This window comes from Trachemys scripta, chromosome 1, assembly GCF_013100865.1.
Source record: "Trachemys scripta elegans isolate TJP31775 chromosome 1, CAS_Tse_1.0, whole genome shotgun sequence".
Lineage (NCBI taxonomy): Eukaryota > Metazoa > Chordata > Testudines > Emydidae > Trachemys > Trachemys scripta.
Genome location: NC_048298.1, coordinates 72,764,114 through 72,786,136, shown reverse-complemented (window position 1 = coordinate 72,786,136; position 22,023 = coordinate 72,764,114). Strand labels below are relative to the sequence as shown.

Sequence of the window (22,023 nt, the reverse complement as noted above, 5' to 3'; positions counted from 1 at the left end):
ATGTGCCTTTTTGTAATTTAATCTAGGCCACATTTCCCTAGTTTGCTTCTGAGAATGTCAAGTGTCAAAAGTCTTACTAAAAATCAAGATCTAACATCTTCTGCTTTCCCACCCACCCAATAGGCCCATAACCCTGTCCAAGAAGGAATTTAGGTTGGTTTGGCATGACTTGTTCCTGACAAATCCATGCTAGCTATTCCTTGTAACCCTATTATCCTCTAGGAACTTACAAATTGATTGCTTAATAAATTTGTTCCGATACCTTTCCAGGTATCGAAGGTCCTCTTTGCTCCCCTTTTTAAAAAACATGTTTGCCCTTCTCCAGTCATCCGGGACCTCACCAATCCTCCATGAGTTCTCAAAAATAATTGCTTACAGCTCCAAGATTGCATCAGCTAGTTCCTTAAATACCCTGTGATGAATTTCATCAGGGCCTGCTAACTTGAATACATCTGACTTACCTAAATATTCTTTAGCCTGTTCTTTCCCTCTTTTGACTTGTTCCTTCTCCCTCATTGTTAATATTAATTGTGTTAAGTATTTGGTCACAATTTACCTTTTTAGAGAAGACAAGCAAAACAAGTATTAAACAGCTCAGCCTTTTTTGGATGTCATCAGTTATTAGCTCTTCTTCCAAGCTAAGTAGAGGACCTACATTTTCCTTTGTCTTTCTCTTGCACCTATTGTATTTAAATAACCTCTTCTCATTGCTTTTTATGGCCCTTGCTAGGTGCTACTCATTTTGTGTCTTTGCCTTTCTGATTTTCTCCCTACATGCTTGTGCTATACTTTTGTACTCCTTCTTAGCAATTTGTCCATGTTTCCACTTTTTTTTTTTTAGGGTTTCTTTTTGATTTTCAGGTCACTAAAGAGCTCCTGATGGAAGTTTATTGGCCTCTTACCATTCTTCCTATCTTTCCTTTGAACTGGATTAGTTTGTAGTTGTGCATTTAATATTCTCATTGAGAAACTGCCAGCTCTCCTGAACTTCATTATCCCTTAGATTTTCTTCCTCGTGAAATCCATCATTTCATGATCACTTTCACCCAAATTGTGTTCCACTTGGAGATTTGAAATCAAGATGCATTCAGTCTTCCAATAGTGGTACTGCCTAATAGTTGTCACCCAGTTCAGGATAAGTGTGTGTTGTCCAGAGGCTTTTTTGAAACACAAAATACACAAAATACCCAAGTTTCTCCCTGCAACCAGTACCACTGCTTCATGCCTTTGCCTGGAGTTTTAGTCTAAATTAATTTGTGACTGAATTTGCTAATAATACCAAAACAGAAGCCAGTACACAGGAAGAGAGAACCAAACATCAAAGAAGTCAGGCATTATGGATCGCAGACAGTGAAGGAAGAATAAGTTTTAGGACAGTGACAACTTAACCATATTTACAAAAAGTCAATAGTTCTACTACTATTATCACGTTGGACACCTCAAAGTCACATCTATATTTATCTAGTTTTATAGATTTATTTCAGATGATAATTCAGATGCTGACAGAGCAAGTTTGGCAATGCATCAGAGTGCTTTCTGTTCATTTGCACCAGCGTGGTAAGGACATCACAACTCTCATACTCTATAGGTATAAGAGTTGACTCAGAAGAGCAAGGCTGTTGGAGGGGCATCTCACCCAATACACAGGTTGAAGAATGTGGGTGGTAGACCTGTCCCCAAACACACAGGTTTTAAGGAGGATTGGATTCAGGTCTGAACGTCTCATAATCCAGATTTATGTCCTCATGTGCTCCTGAAAAAGCACTGTACATAGCAGCAACCCAGCCGTGGCCTTCTCCTCTCCTGAGAAGTGCTGCCAGAGCCATGTTCCCTGTGCATGTGGTGTAAATCTTCAAAAACAACCGCCTCAGTGTTATTTACCAAAAAACAACATAAATTTAACAAAAAATAATACAAAGACTTGATACCTCTACGGTAAATATGTAATCCTCCACTCAGGGAAAGGAAATAAATTGCAAGATACAAAGCTGGAGTGGATGGGATAGAATTGAGCAGCAAATCCCCTGCCTAAAACTGCATTTGTTTCCATCTTGACTCCTCTTGACTGTCCTAATGTTAGTTATTCCATGGACCCAAACATCAACTGCTTGTCTTCAGTTCAGGTGGGAAGACCGAATTTGGAGAAGGATCCATGAGGGGATTTTGATCATAAGAAGAGAAAAGGGCTTGTGGTTTAGTTTAGATAGGAAGATCAACAAAATGTATTTCAAATTTGACATATTAGGAAATATGTACACAGTAGGAATAAAAATAGAGTTTTATCCCTCATTTTCTTTTATGGATAATGAGCCAGATTTTCAAACATGACTACAGAATTATGTCCCAAATGTTTGAAAAATACCACCATATAACTTTAAAATGCAAATTGCAGTTAAATACACATACACATTTTCTTTTTCCACACAAGTCACTATTTAGTGTACTCATGCTATTTGTTCATTGGCTCTCAAGCAGACATGCCAAACCCACGGAAAAAAAAACACAAAAATTGGGCTTGTTTTTGGTTTAACTGGCTTGTGAGTTGCTTGTTGGCTAGTTTTTGGCTTGTAGTTTGTTGCTTCTTCTTTTTTGATCAGCTCCTCGCAAGCAGGGGCAAGGTGGGGGGGAGAGGTAAGAGAGTCGGGGTACACAGCGGGCCCACCACAGTCCTAGACTGCACGCCAGAGGGATCTAGTCACATAGAGTGTTGGGGTTCTTAGGGATTGCCTTGTTTTGAAATGGGATTAGCTTGATTTTTGGCTTATTATGAAAGTCGGGGTACTTATTTACCGTGTGAAAGTTGGCAACTGTGCTCAGAAGTGTTACATTCTCAGGCAAACACCTGAGTAAACAAAGTGTTTAAAGTAAGTTGACATTAGTTTGTAAGTTGACACCAGGTTAGCAGAAGACTGCTGGGTGACCACCTCTTGTCTGCCATGTCATCATAAACTCATCAAGGCTAGGACTTGTCTCTTAAATTGAGCTGATTAAAACTTGGAATTTCCATTCTGTGGGAAAGTCAAGAATTTCAGAATTTCTTTTTGTCTTGAATTGAAACAAAAAGTTGAAATTTCAAAATTTCCCACAAAACGAAATTTCCAAAGTAATTCATTTCAATAGGGGTGAAGGGCTTCATTTAGACTTTTATAATATCAGATGTCAAAACGAAGTGCTTTGACCTCATGGAACTAAACATTTTGATAATTTACCATTAAAAATGGTGAAACTGATATGTTCCCATGAAATGTTTTGATATTTTCAAATCTGCATTTTCCAATGGGAAATTGATCCATCAGAAAAAAATTTGGTCAGCTTTTCTCTTACTCTGTACAGCGCCAAGCACAATGGAGCCCTGGTCTCAGATGGGACTTCTAGGCACTGCTGTAATGCAAACAACAGAGGAGGCTTCTCTGTTTTGCTTGTGAGCCACTAGTTCCATTCTGAGAAATATTTCTTCTGGAGGAGGTTGTAATAGATCTGCATGGCAGCTCCTACTAGGGGGAAAAGTATGCCAGAGCCCTAAATTCAGGTCTTGTGCATTTCTGTTGAACCTGAACATTAAGTGTTCTCTCTTTGCTTCAGGGAGGCTTGTAGATTTATATCAGCTGATGTACTTGCATATTCAACCACAGTAAACTGAATTGACAAGATACAAGGAGATAACAACATGCCAAAAGGAGCTAAATACCAAGAACTAGATGGTAAACAGAGTGGGAAGATTGGAAGAGATGGGAGCAAATGAACGAAATACATCCCCAGCATGAAAAGATGGGTAATACCACATGGTTTAAATGCCAGGCACTAATACAAAAAAAATATTTACTGAATGGTTTTAATTATACTTTCAAGATAAGGCATCTGTGCATATTTCGCAGAGGGCTGATATCCCTGATAAGCTATACCGGAAGATAAAGTTGGCATCTGATTAATTTAGTGACTGCTGCTTTATAAAACAAATAACTAAGGTGTGCAGAGTCTCACTTACTTTATATATAGAAGGAATGATTTGGTTCATTTTCAGCCTGTGAAACACAAAGACGTCATAAACTGCTGAAACTGCTAGAACAGTCACTCCTTGCTCCTTCCACAACATGCTGCAGCCAGCACAGAGTCCTGTCCCCAAGATCCAGCCCCAAGTGCTGGTTGAGTAGCTTCTTGTAGAGCAATGTTTAACATAACACATCAATGAGAGCAGAAAAAAGAAGCAGGCTCCAACATCAGCCCTCCCCACAATTCCTGCCACTGCTTCAGTGTGGATGGGATGAGACGCAAACAGCAGGCCTGCGATTAAGGTCCAATATCCATCCCCAAACAAGATTCTGGAGAAGTTTGTGAAAAGCCCGGTGACTGCAGCGTGTAACAGGACATTTACAAGGTGGTAGCTCCAAGGATCCATGCCTCCAATGGCATGGTTAATGCGAAAGGAGAGCGTGCAGAGAGGACGGTAGGACTTGTGACTCCCACTGTGGGTGAGGAGAGTTCCCCAAAAATCATTGTAGAATATGTGGATCCAGGGGGTTTCTGGCAGAAGATCCTGGTTTGTCTTGATAGCTCGGCTATTAAAAAAATAAAAAGAAAGAAATGAATCAAACAGTCAAAAAGACAACAGAGAAGATACAATCATATTGCTACGGCAATGCAAAAAGGTCCTTGTTTCGTTATTCTTTATGTTGTGCAAGCAAGAAAATGGCATTATATCAATGCTATTTTACTTTGAGTTCTGAATTTTTACTAGAATACAAGAGGTGTTAAAAGTGTCTGTATCTATTGACTTTTTCTAAAATAAATTTCCATATAAATTGGCTTTTAAAACATTAGAAACAGATGTTATGCTGAAGCCATTAAATAAAACACCCTTCAATGACATTCATCTGAGTCTAGCCCATGAGCAATCGCTTAAGATTTGATGGGTTATAATTAAAATGTAAAAGAAATATGAAAAACTGACAAACTGACAAACATTGTTGAAACAACTGATCCTCGAGCAATTCAGAATTAAAACCCCAGCTGGCCTTTCATACTCAAATTTTAATTTAGATGTTAGAATGATTCTGAATGTCATGGATGAACAATAACTACATGAAGTCACTAGACATATGCATATTTTGTGCTGCTACATTGGCCCGTTCATAGACTTTCCTGTATATATTTTGCCTGACATAGAATTCTCAGAGAATGCCATAGGTGTGGCCAGAAGACAGAGTATGTTAAGGATACAATTCCACCTTTTCTTCGAATATCTTAAATTTATAAAAGATATATATTTTACATTTTAAGATGTACTACTCTATGAATTCTATGCTGTGACTATCTTACTGTAAAAGTAAAACTTAGTGTAAGAGCTTAGTTTTATCCGTTTGCGGTCTGTATGTCTACATTCAGCTCAGTAGAAACCTGTCCACCATAACATTTGCAAAACTATTTACTCTTACAAATTCTATAATCTGTGTTTACAAATCACAATATGGGAGAAGGTTTTAGACCCACACAGCTTAAATAGATGTCCAGTGTTCAAATAATAGCTTGCCCCCATATGTAAAACAATCTTTATAAAATTCTTGTTTCAAGATGCCTTGTTTTAACTACTAAATACAGAATGGACACTTATTATTATTACTAAACATTTATATTACAGTAGCACCTAGAGTCCAATCAGGTTGAAGCTCTATTGTACTAGGAGCTGCACAAACACGTAGTCAGGGATAGTCTCTCTGTGTTCAGATTTGCTAGTTACAGAGCCACCTGTGTCAGGGCCTACCTTTCCAACTGGGACTAAATACAACAAATAAGCCCAGACATTTACCAAAAACATCATATGGCACGAAGAGGCCACAACAAATGCAATTCATTTGCCAAATCACATTTATTTTCACCAAGAGGCTGCAATATATTGTGGAAAACACGTGCACCAGTGGACTGAAAAATCACTTCACAGTTCTTTCCAGTGACATGGCACAGTTAGAGAACACCCCAGAGCAAAGGAGCAGATGGATATGCCTTTTACTTCACTGACATGCTTCACAATTTGTAAAAACCCATTTTTAAAGTGCCCTGCTCTCTAAAGAGAAGGGATGGAATCCTAGCTCCACTGTAGTCTTATTTAACAGCCATAGTTAATAAGATGGCGAACTCTATTCTGGGAAGCAGTGACCCTGAAAAAGACTTGGGGGTCATGGTGGATAATCAACTGAACATGAGCTCCCAGTGTGATGCTGTGGCCTAAAGATCTAGTGAGGTGGCTGGAAGTGTAAACAGGAGAATATCAAGAAGGAATAGACAGGTTATAAAACCTCTATTTGGCACAGGTGTGACCACTACTGGAATACTGTGTCCAGTTCTGGTGTCCACAATTCAAGAAGGATGTTGATTAATCGGAGAGGGTTCAAAGAAGAATCAAGAGAATTATTAAAGAATTGGAAAACATGCCTTACAGTGAGAGCCTAAGGGAGCTCAATCTATTTAGCTTAACAAAGAGAAACTTAAGGGGTGACTTGTCGAAGAGCAGAAATTTGATAAGAGGTATCTTCAGTCTTGCAGACAAAGGTAAAACAAGATTCAGTGGCTGGAAGTTGAAGCTAGACAAATTCAGACTGGAAATAAGGTATACCTTTTTAACAGTGAGGGTAATTAATCACTGGAACAATGTATTAAGGACTGTGATGGATTCTCCATCACAAGAAACTTTTAAATCAAAACTGAATTTTTCTTTCTAAAAAGAAATGCTTTAGTTCAAACCAGATTTAATTCAGGGAAGTCCTATGGCCTGTGTTATGCAGGTCAGATGATCAAAAACATCCCATCTGGCTTTATAATCTATGAATCTGTGAAGATGATGGACAAATTCCCACTGAATTCAAAGGGGCCAGTATTCTACCCAATATGTTGAGAAAAGAGTTACTAGAACACTATGACGAGAAGGTTCTTCTTCTTCAACATGGAACACAGAGATACAACATTATGTTTTTCCATACTCACTCCTTCCACCTGGACACACATGGACACGCACTAGAGAGACTGGCCAAAATCAAGTCTTTAAATTTAGACAGCAGAGAGGAAAGGCCTGAAATTCAGATCTGAAAGTAAATGTTGAAGCTGAAGTCCTTTTCTGCACTAGAAAGGATATAACAGACACTTTAGCTGGAAAAATATAAAAAGTGATCTCAAGAGTCTCATATAGGCCATCTTATTTTTTATCTCATTATTTTAAGGGACTTGTGTGTGAGAGTGACACATTTCTTTAATAAAAAATGCTTATATGCTAAACTGTAGCAACTCCGTGCAAATACTCTAAATGCCATGTAGCTCAGCAGTTCCATTGTCTAAAGCACATTCCTCTAATGCCTTTAGACATGCTTACTGTCTGCATGTCCTTTTGTCTCTGCACGTATGGAGGTTATGAAGAGGTCGCCATAAATCCTTTAAAGATCTGGTGATGCCTCTTAAAACACTTTACATTTTTCATTTTGAGTTCTGCTTCTACCATGGATCAGGTTGCCTGTGTTTGTTTTCCCAACCCCACAAACACTTTTTCCTTTCACTACTACTAATAGAGGACGTTTTTATTTTGGGGGATTGGGAAAGGGATGGGATAATATTTGTTTTTATCTGCTCCTGCTCTTTACTCCTTTTCGGAAATCTTAATAGAGCCTCTGTTTGTGATTTCACAGTTGGCGATAACAGCTTTGAGAGCAACCAACAGAGGAACGGAAATTCACGGGAGAATGGAGCATGTTTGGGGCTAGATAGAATTAAAACTATTCTTTGGGATAACAAAGTTCAAGGCCTTGGCTGACATACAGATTATATGGGGATGGCAGCACTGGCACAGATAAATCCCAGTGAGCATGGCTACGAGTGATTGAAAGATACACTGATGGAGTATGGAAGCCCCTTTAATAGTTAAATATATTCTCCTAGGCAGAAACCCCAAAAGATAAAGTGGCAGTTCAACTGCCACTGCCCTAACTCAGGCAGAATGTGTATGTGTGGGGGTTTGGTCATCTTTCTGAAAACAATGATAAACACCATTATTAAAACCATATAAGTAATAGTTTTAAATAAAGTCATTAAATGATTATGACATCAATACACAGGAATAACATAACCCTGTACAACACAGTACTTTCCCGATAGATCAGCTACATTTAGAAATTAATGGAGATAACCCATCTCCTAGAACTGGAAGGGACCTTGAAAGGTCATTGAGTCCAGCCCCCTGCCTTCACTAGCAGGACCAAGTACTGATTTTTGCCCCAGATCCCCAAGTGGCCCCCTTGAGGATTGAACTCACAACCCTGGGTTTAGCAGGCAAATGCTCAAACCACTGAGCTATCCCTCCCCCCCCCAATATGGAGTGACGTAGGGTACAAATTCATTCAGGAGGTAAAGACCTCCCTTCTCAACTAGACACGTCACCCATATTCTCCTTCCCTCCAGAAACTAACCATACCTGTCTCATATTTGCAAAGAAGCACGTAGTGTGCAGTCCAAAACCACTGTCACTCAAGTAATTCTTTACAGACCTAGCAACAAATCTGTCATAACTCTAACCCTTTCCAGGTTAGAGCTCTTTATCTGCAAGCCTTGATTTAAAATTTTATGTACAGTATTGATCACACTCTGCTTAGGTATAAAATCCTGACATCTCTGAAGTTTCAGGAGAGCTGCAGTGCATGCAAGCAAGATAGCATATTCTAGCATTTTCAAGTAAATGTCATAAAAAAAACATAGAACTTGCTGGTTCCATAGCATTTACTTGATGGTTTAAGTCATATCACAGTCTGTCTTCTCTCTGCTCCAAAATCTATAGTACTGACAAAAATGCATTCCCTCGGATTATTTTTTTCTGAACTGTTTACAAGTAAAGAGGACTCTGTTCATGCTCTGGAGTGTGAGGAAACACAATTGAACAAAAGTTAAGTGTCCTACAGCAAAGAGGCAGTCTCCTATAGGCACTGGCTAGCATTCAGCTACTACTGTTTCATATTATGCAATCTAATAAAAAACATTCTTGGCCAAGATTTTTGTCATTCATTGCACAAAAGGATGCAGGAATACAATTTCCATATAAACATCAGAAGAACCAGGCAGTACTAAGGCATATTGCACACTTCAAATTTTAAAAAGCAAGGAATAGGAAATTTCACTATTGCTGTCTAAAGATAGACTATACTATACAAACATCCATAGAGTACATAATCCCCAGAGCTCATTGAGAAAGTATTCTCCAATACCACCCTCTAAAAGGAGAATAGGTAAAGGAAAATGGGAAAGAAATGTGAATTTTAAACTAAGCTGAAGTATTTTTTTTTAAAAAATGTTCCACGAAGTGGCAGCGACTTTCTGTGCTTCCATGAAACAGACTTATGGACTCTCAATCCTAGGAAAGAAAATAATCAGTTCACATCATAATAGCTTAGTAAGGTTTCAAGAGGCAACTCCTTAAACCAATAAAATTTACTTTTTCATCAGTTGATCTTGTCTGACCATTCTGGACGTTTTCCAGATTTCTTTCAACTGCACAATTCAGAACAATCAGTGGCTCAAACTTAATAATCATACAGTAAGGCAATCCAGACCCCAGTGATGGTAGGGTCTGGGTTACCCAAACAGTCTATTCATTAGAAATGAGACACTTTGCAGATGATAACTTAAACCTGAACACAGTTGAAGAAAGAGTTGAAAGTCTATGGCTCTTACACTACACGTATAATTATTTTATGGAATGGCATTGGTGATATTCTCAGAGAAAGCTGCTTCTCTTAAACTCCTATTAAAAGGTGCAAGTGATAAAAAGTGAGGGATCATAACAGGAACTCACTAGCAAGAAGAGGCCGGCAAAAGAAAGAGTGGGGGAAAATGAACAGACCTGAATAAAGGAAGAGATTATAATCCTCACTCAGAGGCCTGAAAACACTTGTCCCGAAATTCAAAAGTGGGCAAGAGAAAAGGAGAAACACAATTCTAGATACTTATTCTTATTTCTAAATATTCTCATTAATTCCCATTTTAAGTCAATAGGGTACCTACAAACAAACATCATAGCATGTGCCAAAAAGGACAAATGGACAAAAACTACAGCACCTAAAATCACCACTGCAGGACCGAGCTGCAAGGACATTCGCTATACCAGTTCCCCTCATACTTACAGCTGTGCATGTATAGTTTGCATTATATCTTATCAATTCCCCCAAATAAAAAACCCTAAAGGAGACTAATAAGCAAGCTTTTTCATTTGTTTTTTGTTTTGATATTTGAAAATTGTTATTTGTATTAAATTAGGAAGCAAAGAAATAACTGTTAATTTTGCTACCCCCACTGAGTAACCAATTCAAGAGCAATTGTAAGAGCAGCTCTTCTTCACACCTTGGAAAGTACTGCTGACATGTTCCCTATAATGGCTCCTGCACTCACAACATTCTGAGTTCTGCACAGATAGAAAGTAGTATTAATTGTTGGCTCTGGGAAAGATTCTGGGATAAAAAACTACAAAATGCCACATTAGCATTGTCTTCTCCCCCTCTCGTACTAATAGTTTTCCTTTGGGTTATATCCTGCAGATTGGTCCAATATTGCTAATGGGAATAATAAGAGAAACTCCAAAAGGCATTCACCGCTCTGAAAAAGAACTGTAAACTCTGTTCTCTCTAAAAGGCACCAGGTCACAGGGGAAGTCGTTTTTCAAAGCTCCAACACAACTGGCATTTTTACTTTCAGCCAGCCACAGACAAGATTTGCAGACTTGTTAGAGAACCTACTTTCTTCAATTTTTAATGCCTGCCCATTTCAGACGTCCCAGGAGAGTGGGATGTCTTACTCATAGTATCAAAATGGATTGGTTTTGAAAAAAAAATTCTTATAGTCAGCCATCAACACATCTGAAAATGGAAGTCTGATAAAGACAAAAGCTCTGATGGCAAAACAATTCCTATCTCCCCATCCAAACCAAAAAAAAATCTCTAGCACCAGCTATAGAATATTTATTTGCCTGTATCTGTGCACACCTAGGAGCACAAGCGTGTCTCAGGCAAGACTGTTTCAACAAACTCCAAGAATGTGAAAGATCCAATAGTTCACACTCACAAAAATCAACAGATGTTTTTTAAATTAACAGCTATATATGTCCTAAATGTATATGCTAGTGCTAAACTGATCCAGGTGTTATCACCAGGGTAAAAACCAGATGTGACATTTTAAAATGATTTAACACATTAAACCATGTGTCCAGCTTTAACATTGCTAATGGTCCCCATATGTTTAAAATGAACATCAGTATTTGAAGTACAGAACACATTTTTACCAAAAGGAGAACACCTAAATACATGCAAGAGGCTGTTGTCCCACTTGGGCTCATGTCAAACAGACAAAAGTCTAGCAACATTCTGTACTGGTAAAGCTCCATTTCTTTATTCCTGAGATCCTTTTGGAATCCTGTAAGTCAGACCACTGCCACTAAAACCACTAGCAAGAGTTATTGATACTCTGCAAAGTCAGAAAAATGTTCTAAGTGCATATAATGTCTTAACAGCTTAGCCCAGCATCAACACATTAAAACTTGAGTCATTCAAATGTTTAAGTACCTATAAGCACTAAGGATTTAGGCCTGAATACTCAAAAAGAGTTAAGCATTGTGATACACTACCTAATCCTTAGGCACCTAGAAAATTACAGGAACACTATGATTCACAAAGCCTAAGGTAGGTGCCTAGACTCCCTATACAATGAATGGGGACTGACAGACCCCTTAGACTGAGATCCACAAAAGCCAACACAGTAGGCAGGGAGCCGTCAAACCTAGCCAATCCGAGATACTGACAAGGGGTGTGTACACTAAACCCCACCCTCCTCACGGAGATATACTTGTATCCGATTAAAAGGAAAAACTTACAATATAGAAAAATAAATCAAGTCTACTGCTTTATACTGTGCCTAGTAAACGTCTGCCAATACTATGGATCTTTTATATGAGTATAAACAGATTTACCCATGTCACACTGAGGACTCTTACACTGAAGAGGGAAATCATTTATCTTGTGTAATGTAACACAGGAAGTAAGAACTATGCACTGAATATGTTGCTGGTATATGGGCCCTGGAATAAGATGTAAAAAATGGTTATAGTGTTGATAAGTCCCTGACCATCAGTAACAGTAGTTCCATACCAAACCCTCTTATCTTAGTGCAATAACTGAAAAAAACAACATGCAATGGGCCTTGTAGATCATTCTTACTCAGAAACAGCCACAGATCAGCAAAGTGCTTAACCACAGGCTTAAACGGAGATGGGCAAATTTTTAATCTGAAAGTTATTACCAAAAATGCAGAGTCAGGTCAAGTGAAACATTTTGTGAAGTTGTGTCTATTTCAGCTAATTGTTTCATTCTATGGGGAAAAAAATCCATACATGTCAAAACGATTCATTTTGATATTTCTGAAATAATATATTTCCATTTTTTCAGACTAGATTTGGGCACCATTCACAAAATGGGAGGTGGTCGAGAAGGAGGTGGCTGCTGCTCCTCTTATACTCCATGTCCCAGGGATAATTTTTCTCTAATAGTCATTGGGCCATAGCGACTGGGAAAAAGACTCTGACCCAGTGCCTAGGGCACTCACCTGGGTGGGGGAGACACCCTGGTTCCAATCCTGTGCCAATGAATATTATTTACACAGAGTGAAATATTTTCAACACGAGAGGCATCCATCCCAGAATAGCCAATAGCTTGGCTGTTAGAGCACTCCTCAATTCCAGATGAGATGTGTGTTCAAATCCCTGCTCCAGAGCAAGGATTCAAACCTGAGTCTTCCTCCTCCTATATGAGTGCCCTAACCACTGGCTGTAAGAGGGGAGATCACCACCACTTCCTCTTTTGTGAATCTAATTATTCATTTCCTTTGCTTTTATTAAAAGTTCCCCCCCAAAAAAAAATTTCTTTGGGGGGGGGTCAAACAAAACCTTTCATTTGACCTGAAATAAATGTTTCCAACTTGTTTGATTCACTACTGAACATTAAAAAAAAAAAAAAAAAAAAGTTTCACTTTGACCCAAACCCAATTTTATTTTATTTTCTGGAACTGCCAGCAAACCAATAAATCAGTTTTTCCACACAGCCCTATGCTGAAGGCGTTTCCTGAATTGGGACCTACGTGAATCATAGCTTTGTAAGAGTGAAGGGAGCAGATTTAGATTCACATGTTCACAAAGACTATCAAAACATTAATACAAAGACAAGAACAAAATGCATAGAGAAAGGTTACAATTCCACAAATGTGCCATAACCCCTTGTGATGTCTAACACCACAGTATAAGGTGCTGTATCCTTTCCATATTTTACAAATTCCCGAATACCCTTGAAGAGAATTATCTTTCAGAGTGACATAACATTTCCAGAATGCGAAGGGGAAAAAAATTGAAATTAATTAAAATAACTGTCAAACATAATGAACTTGCGAATTCTAGAAACTGTGCTTTGATTTTTTTATTACCACTATGTAAGATGGTAACCAGTAGCCTATTAATTGCCAGTTCCTAAACTCCAAATAACTTTTTGAATGAAGAATTCTCTCTGCATTATTCCAAACAAGGAAGAGTGGCTTAGGAGTGACAGAAACAGAGGTTTACAACACTCAGGGGTAAAAGTAGAAATAGGGACTTACCGGTACGGGGCTGGGTTGGGGCCGGCTCTGGCCCCCGGAAGGGGCGGGGCCTTGGGCAGAAGGGGCGGGGATGGGGGGGTCAGAGCCAGCCCCAGACCACCCTGTACCGGTAAGTACCCTCACCCTCCACCACTGGGGTAGCAGCGGCAGCCGGGGGCTCCGGCAGCAGTTTAAAGGGCCCAGGGCTCAGCTGCCGCTATGCCTCAGGCCCTTTAAACCATGGCCAGAGCTCCCAGCTGCCACTGCTACCCCAGGGCTCCATGGGCTATTTAAAGGGCCGGGCTGTAGAGGTAGTGGGAGCCCTGGGACCTTTAAATAGCCGCCGGAGCCCCGCCGCTACTCCAGGGCTCTGGGGACTATTTAAATGGCCCAGGACTTCCCTGCTTCTACCACCCAGGCCCTTTAAATAGCCCTCGGAGCCCTGGGGTAGCGGCGGTGGGGCTCTGGCGGCAATTTAAAGGGCCTGGGGCTCCAGCCGCTGCTGGGAGCCCCAGACCTTTTAAATTGCCGCCTGGGTAAGTCGGGCCGCCCCGGTACAGTGCACCGGCTCTTGCCGGTATGCCATACCGGGACATACCGGCTTACTTTCACCTCTGACAACACTGGAATGCTGTTGGGCACTAGCTGGATTTCACTAAAGAAGTGTGCTGCAGTTTATTGATTTTCTTTGACTAAAAGGCTTTGAAAGCTTTAAATAACTAAAGGTTAAAAATGTCTTGGTTACAAGAAGGTTGAGATACTCTATAAAATATTGTCCTCTTCAAATATAATCCTTTCAATAGCTAATTTTGAAGTGTTCGGACATTTCTTTCTCTTGCATCATACCATAAGAATAAGCATACTGGATCAGACCAATGGTCCATCCAGCCCAGTATCCGGTCTTCCCACAGTGGCCATGCCAGATGCTTCAGAGGGAGTGAATTGAACAGGGCAATTTATTGAGTGATCCATCACCTGCCATCCAGTTCCAGCTTCTAGCAGTCAGAGTTTTAAAGACACTCAGGATTGGGTCCTTGACCATCTTGGCTAATAGCCATTGATGGACTATCCTACCTGAACTTGTTTAATTCTTTTTGAACCCAGTTATACTTTTGGCCTTCACAACACTCCCTGGCAACAAGTTCCACAGGTTGACTATGTGTTGTATGAAGAAGTACTTGCTTATGTTTGTTTTAAACCTGCTGCCTATTAATTTCATTGGGTGACCCGTGGTTCACGTGCAGGGGTAAATAGCACTTCATTATTCACTTTCTCCACACTATTCATGATTTTATAGACCTCTATCATATTCCCCCTTAGTCATTTCTTTTCCAGGTTGAACAGTCCCAGTCTTTTTAATTTCTCCTCATATGAAAACTGTACCATACCCCTAATCATTTTTGTTGCCCTTCTATGCACTTTTTACAATTCTAATATATCTTTTTTGAGATAGGGCAACCAGAACTGCATACAATATTCAAGTTGTGGACATTCCATGAATTTATATACTGGCATTATGATATTTCCTGTCTTATTATCTATCCCTTTTCTAATGGTTCTTAACATTCTGTTAGCTTTCTTAACTGCTGCTGCACATTGATCAGATGTTTTCAGATAACTATCCACAATGACTCCAAGATCGCTTTCTTGAGTGGTAACAGCCAGTTTAGACTTCATCATTTAGAATGTTTAGCTGGGATTATGTTTTCCAATGTGCATTACTTTGAATTTATCAACACTGAATTTCATCTATCATTTTCCTGCCCAATCACCCACTTAAGTGAGATCCCTTTGTAACTCTTCACAGTCTGCTTTAGACTTAACTATCTTGAGTAATTTTATATCTTCTAAAAAGAAGAACAGGAGTACTTGTGGCACCTTAGAGACTAACAAATTTATTAGAGCATAAGCTTTCGTGGACTACAGCCCACTATGCATCCGAAGAAGTGGGCTGTAGTCCATGAAAGCTTATGCTCTAATAAATTTGTTAGTCTCTAAGGTGCCACAAGTACTCCTGTTCTTCTTTTTACGGATACAGACTAACACGGCTGTTACTCTGAAACTTTATATCTTCTGCAAACTTTGCCACCTCACTGTTCACCCCCTTTTCCAGATCATTTATGAATATGTTTATCAGCACTGGTCCATGGGAGGATCCCACTATTTACCTCTCTCCTCTGTGAAAACTGTCCATTTATTCCTACCCTTTGTTTCCTATCTTTTAGCCAGTTACTGATCCATGAGAGGACCTTCCCTCTTATCCTGTGACTGCTTACTTTGCTCAAGAGACTTTGGTGAGGAACCTTGTCAAAGGCTTTCTGAAAGGTCAGGTACACTCTAACCTAAATTTAATTTCTGAGTCTGCTCCCATATACTGAAGAGGCATCATGCCTCAGTAGTAACCTTTGATGTGCCTGAAATATCCCCTGTTTTTTAACCAGATACAAAAACCATCCTCAAAACACACCCACACGAGACTACATGAAATCTGAAGCCCTAATTAAAACTACTGCATAGCATAGCACAGCACTGCTTTAGTATCCAGAGATGGGGGTGGAGGGCAGAAATGAATTTGGCGTAGTGGGAGAACTGAGTATCTTCTGATACTAGGTATTGTCAATCTGCTCTCAAGAGGTAGCAGATAAAGGTAGGGTAAGGAGAAGAATGGCTCATGTTTTAGAGAAACTCAGGGAGCAGACACAATTACTTACTGTGCACAATCTTTCTCTAAGAAACCTTGTTGAAACAGATATTTAAATTCTTTAACCAGAAAAATGTGTTGTGCTCCTCTCTCTGTCAGTTCATCATGGTGCTTACCCCAAACAATACAATACTTTATGGCTAATTCTGTTCTGCTGAGATATTAAGCTCTTGCATGATGAGCACTTAGGTTACTCTTTTGCAGCATTTTGCAGGCCAGCCAGTAGTTTGGAAATAGCTCAAGATTTTGATATAAAATTTAATGCCAGCTCCTGATACATGGCCAGAATTCATAGTTAGAACTTCCGCTGACCTTTCAAATCTATTTTAGTTGATAAAAGTGGGCCCAGCAGGCCTTATTAGATTTACTGTTCTATGGTGGAACATGACACTACACTATTTCTCTTCCCTATTTTTGTTCAGAAAAAAATAACTTTACCACATCTACATACAGTAACTCAGAACAACAGAAAATATTAAAGAAAATAGGAGGCATTTCAAGGCTCCAAAAAGTAATAGCTACAGCAATTAAAGGGATACAGACAAAGAAATGCTGACTCTTATCTAGATTTATAAGATGGGCATGAAGAAATTCCTTGTTTTACAAGGATCCTACTGACTATACATACATAAGACATCCAATCTTGAACCAAGTAAATAAATCTGAGGAATAGCTGAGACAGTTCAGGTTTGCTGTGCTATTCATGCAGCAATAGTCACTCATTCACACAAGTTTCTGTTTCTTTTGAGTATACTGTGGGAGGAGTTTGCGAGTTTTTTTTGTTTTTTGTTTGTTTGTTTTTTAAGAGAAAGGGGTTCCTCTTATATACATTTGTGTCAGTCATTAATTTTGAAAACCTAATTTTAGTAACCTTGTTTGTACAAAAAGTTTTGCAGTTAAACAAAATATTTTGTTGCAACTAAATTCCAGAAAACTTGAATATTGCAAATAATTGTTTCTAAATACTAGCCTCAGCTACTCAGTAAGCTAAGGCTTAAAATAGGCTGGTCCACAGACATCCCAAAGATACTAAAACCTGGATTTTATTCCTAGTCAATGAGAGATACATGGGAGTTTACAGAGGTAGAAACGAATATAGAGGAAACTTCTCAAAGCACAACAAGGACACAGACATGGTCTACTTACCTTACCTCAAATAGAATAAAAAGTGCTTACTTACAGAAAATAATCTCCTTTCCTCAAACCTTGTATTTATTTGCCCAAAAAACCACTTCATTACCAAGGCCTGGTCTACACACAAAGTTGCACTGTTCAAGTAAAGATGTTAATTTAAACCAATGTAGTAAAACCTCTGCACACACAAAGTTGCACTCTCTTACGTTAATTTAAACCTGGCTTATATTTTGTTAGTTTGCACCTGGAAGACCTGGTCTACCTACAAAAATGCACCAGTTCATATTGGTCAAGTGAAATTATCATTAAGGATATGATTTTGTCACGACATTGCAGAAGTCATGGAATCTATGACTTCCAGAGACTTCCATGACTTCAGCCCTGAGGCGGCAGGGCTGAAGCTGTCAGCTGGGACACCACAGCTCCCAGCCGCTGTGGGTGGTGGGGAGTTCTCAGCCGCCGCAAGAGGCGAAGGGACTCTGGAGCTCCAAAGTGGGGCCCCCGCAGCTTCCCAGCTGTCGCGGATCGTGTGGGGACCCTGCAGCTGCCCCACTGCCTTCAGGCAGCAGGGACCCCAGAACCATTGCGTGCTGGACCCTTCCCCCTACCCATTTTGTCATGGATATTTTTAGTAAAAGTCACGGACAGGTCATGGGCTTTATTGCCCGTGACCTGTCCGTGACTTTTACTAAAAATATCTGTTACAAAATTTTAGCCTTAATTATCATCAAACATTAGGTAAGTCAAGAACAAAAGCCAGACAAACTTCATAATACCGAAACAGATTCACCTCCAAAACTTCTTTTTTTTACTTTCCCAACTCCTTTTCAACCAGGGTCTAGGGCTATGAAATATGTCACATCTCATGTGACAAAGATGTATTTGGCAGCTCTCTCAGGCATTCCCACATTTCAGCCGAATTATCACACATCAGCTGAGCTATATAGGAAGGCAGCAGGCATTTGCCTGAAATTCTGCCTTTTGACCACTAGAAGCTGCTAATAAGTAAACAGCTATCCTCCTCCTCCTAATGGAGCCTAATAAGAGACAAGCATCCAGGATTTGTTGGCAGCTGGAAAAGAAGGCAACTGGGGACAGCAACAGAAGAGAGAGAGAGGGAGAGAGAGGAGAGCAGCCCAACAGTAATACATAGTATCAATTCAATTCTCATTGAAAGTCAGTGGGACATAGGGTATGTCTACACTACAAACACAATATCGGCACAGCTGCCGCATGGCAGCCACACCACTGTAGTCCTATAGTGCAGACACTTGCTACAGTGACAGAGGGGGTTTTTTCTGTCACTGTACTAAATCCACCCCCTTGATAGGCAGTAGCTAGGTCAATAGAAGAATTCTTTCCACCTAGCGGCATCTACAACAGGGATTACGTCAATCGGGGAGGGAGGGAAGGATAGCTCAGTGGTTTGAGCCTTGGCCTCCTAAACCCCAGGTTGTGAGTTCAATCCTTGAAGGAGCCACTTAGGGATCTGGGGCAAAATCAGTACTTGGTCCCGCTAGTGAAGGCATGAGGCTGGACTCGATGACCTTTCAAGGTCCCTTTCAGTTCTAGAAGATAGGTTAAATAAAAAAATAAATTAATGGAGATATCCTATGTCACACAGGACACAGCTCTGCACTATGTAGTTAGGTCGACTTAAGTTTTAGGCATGGTCCAGACTCCTAAATGCCTACCTCACTTTGGAAAATGGGATTTAGAGCTTTACAATAAAATGTCAAAAAGCACCCAGTTCAGCAGTATACATAAGAACTCGCATAACCTTAAGTACATGAATCAGAAATGAATTTTAATGTTTTTTCTGAATTTGGAGGAACAAATATATTACATACATCCTGTGTATGTTTGTCTGGCTAACTTACAAAACTAAATTTAAAACCAAGCATTTCTGAAAGTCAAATACTCTAAGTCATGCAATAAAATTTCTTCATCCCCCCTCCCCCCTCCACCACCATTGGAGGGCATTCAAAAGGCTTTTACTGGATGCTATCATAAATGAAGATTAGATTAAAAGCCATGCAATGAAAAAAGGTTATCGGACCAAATAAAACTAAATTCTGATTTCAATTATGTTAGTGCAAATCCAGATTAACATAATAATCCCTGATTTACATTAAATGTCAGAGATCAGAATCTGGTACTGTGTATTTATGGACGGAATAAGCTAAAATACAGCTACAGCCAAACTTTAGGGGTCAATCCTGTGAAGCCATGGGAGTTTGCAATCAACTTTACCTGGAGCAAGTGTTCAGTCTTTCAGCAGAAATTTTAGATTTCCAAGCATAAAACAGGACAATCTGAAATTATTCCTTCCTAAATTTTTAGAAAAGCTATGGATGGTGAACAAAAGGAAGATAGTTTCAGTTCACCTTGAGTGCTATTAGCAGAAATCATATTTCAAATCAGTCTTACTGGTAGGGTTGCCAACTTTCTAATCTCACAAAACCGAACACCCCTGCCCAGCCCCCTGCCCCTTCTTGAGGCCCCACCCAGCTCGCTCCATCCCTGCTCACTCCGTTGCTCGCTCTCCCCCACCCTCACTCATTTTCACTGGGCTGGGACAGGAGGTTGGAGTACAGGAGGAGGTGAGGGCTCCGACTGGGGGTGTGAGCTCTGGGGTGGAGCCAGAAATGAGGGGTTATGAGTGTGAGAGAGTGCTTGGGGCTGGGGCAGGGCATTGGGGTGCGGAGAAGGCATAAGGACTCTGGCTGGGGGTGCAGGCTCTAGGGTGGGGCCGGGGATGAGAGGTTTGGGGTGTAGGAGGGGGTTCTGGGCTGGGGCCAAGGGGTTCAGAGTGCAGGATGGGGTGTGGGTTCTGGCTGGGGGTGTAGGGTCCGGGGTGAAGGAGGGGGGTCCAGGCTGTGGCAGAGGGTTAGAGTGTGGGAGGGGTTCAGGGTGCAGGGTCCCGGTGGCTCCCAGGAAGTGGCTGCCTCATCCCTAGGCGCATGGGCAGCCAGGGAGGCTCCACACGCTGCCCTCACGCCCACAGGCACCACCCCCGCAGCTCCCATTGGTTGCGGTTCTCAGTCATTGGGAGCTGCAGAGCTGGCACTAGGGGCCCCCGGTGCACCACCTATCGGACTTTTAACAGCTTGGTCAGCAGTGCAGACCAGAGCTACCAGGGTAATGCCTGGTCGAAAACCGGATGTTCCGGTCGAAAACTGGACGCCTGGCAACCCTATTTAATGGCTATAACACTGCAACGGCACGAAGTTGAGATGAATTAGCACAGATCTGAGACAGTAGCTGTGACGTTGAAGTCTATATGATTTTATAAAAATATGCTAATAAGTGAATATAATGTAACTGGAATATGCTTCATGCAAAAGGTCTCTTGGAAGGTATCATTACAAAGCTTATAATCTACTGAGTGTGATCATCCTATTTGTATAAATGTATCACTCTTGTATCCAGGGCTTGCTCCAGGCACCAGCTGAGCAAGCAGGTGCTTGGGGTGGCCAAGGGGAAGGGGCGGCACGTCGGGCTCTTCGGGTCCCTCAGTCCCTTTCGGAGGGAAGGACCTACTGCCAAAGTGCCGCCGAAGAAGAAAGCAGCGCGGTGGAGCTACAGCTGATCGCTATCACGGCTTTTTTTTTTTTTCTTTTTTTTCCGCTGCTTGGGGCGGCAAAAACCCTGGAGTCGGCCCTACTTGTATCTAAAACTAGAAATATGAAATATAACTGAGAGCCATCATGAAGAATCCCCTAGCTACCACCTGAGCTGGAACAAGAGCTGTACCAGGGGAAAGAACTGTGCCCAGGTGTGGAAGGTGTCCAGTCTGAGGAAAAAACTTATTGAAGCCCCTCAAAGGGTGAGATTATCTGTATTCAGTATGATTAGACATAGATTTGCATGTTTTATTTTATTTTTCTTGGTGACTTACTTTGTTCTCTCTGTTACTACCTGGAACCACTTAAATCCTACTTTCTGTATTTAATAAAATCACTTTTTACTTATTAATTAACTCAGAGTATGTGTTAATACCTAGGTGGGCAAACAGCTGTGCATCTCTCTCTATCAGCGTTATACAGGGTAAACTCATAAATTGTTCGCCCTGTATAAGCTTTATACAGGGTAAAACAGATTTATTTGGGTTTAGACCCCATTGGGAGTTGGGCATCTGAGTGTTAAAGACAAGAACACTTCTGTAAGCTGCTTTCAGTTAAGTCTGCAGCTTTGGGCAAGTAATTCAGACCCTGGGACTTTGTTGGAGCTGACGGGTGTGTCTGGCTCAGCAAGACCGGGTACTGGGGTCCCGAGCTGGCAGGGAAAGCAGGAGCAAAAGTAGTCTTGGCACATCGGGTGGCAGCTCCCAAGGGGGTTTCTCCGATCTAACCCGTCACAGTAGCAAATTTCTGAAACAAGCCTATCTGATTCCATGCTGGAGCAATTGACTGGATATATTTTTCTGTACTGGTTACATGACCACAGGGGTGTTCCGAATTCAGCTAGTTCAGGATAGATTTGTTGTGCACAAGTTCAGTTGCCTAGGTTTGTTAGTTTGAAAGTTCTTCATGTTCATCTCTTTCATCTTT

The 22,023-nt window shown here is 40.6% G+C and overlaps 1 protein-coding gene across 1 annotated transcript in view; it reads right to left on the bottom strand.

Annotated features, from left to right (window-relative positions):
* Positions 1-22,023, bottom strand: part of TMTC2 (transmembrane O-mannosyltransferase targeting cadherins 2) — a 356,119-nt gene that overhangs the window by 215,347 nt on the left and 118,749 nt on the right. Inside the window, exon 2 of the mRNA XM_034772257.1 lies at positions 3,986-4,556. Coding sequence (XP_034628148.1) covers positions 3,986-4,556 — 571 coding nt within the window. The remainder of the gene's footprint in view (positions 1-3,985; positions 4,557-22,023) is intronic.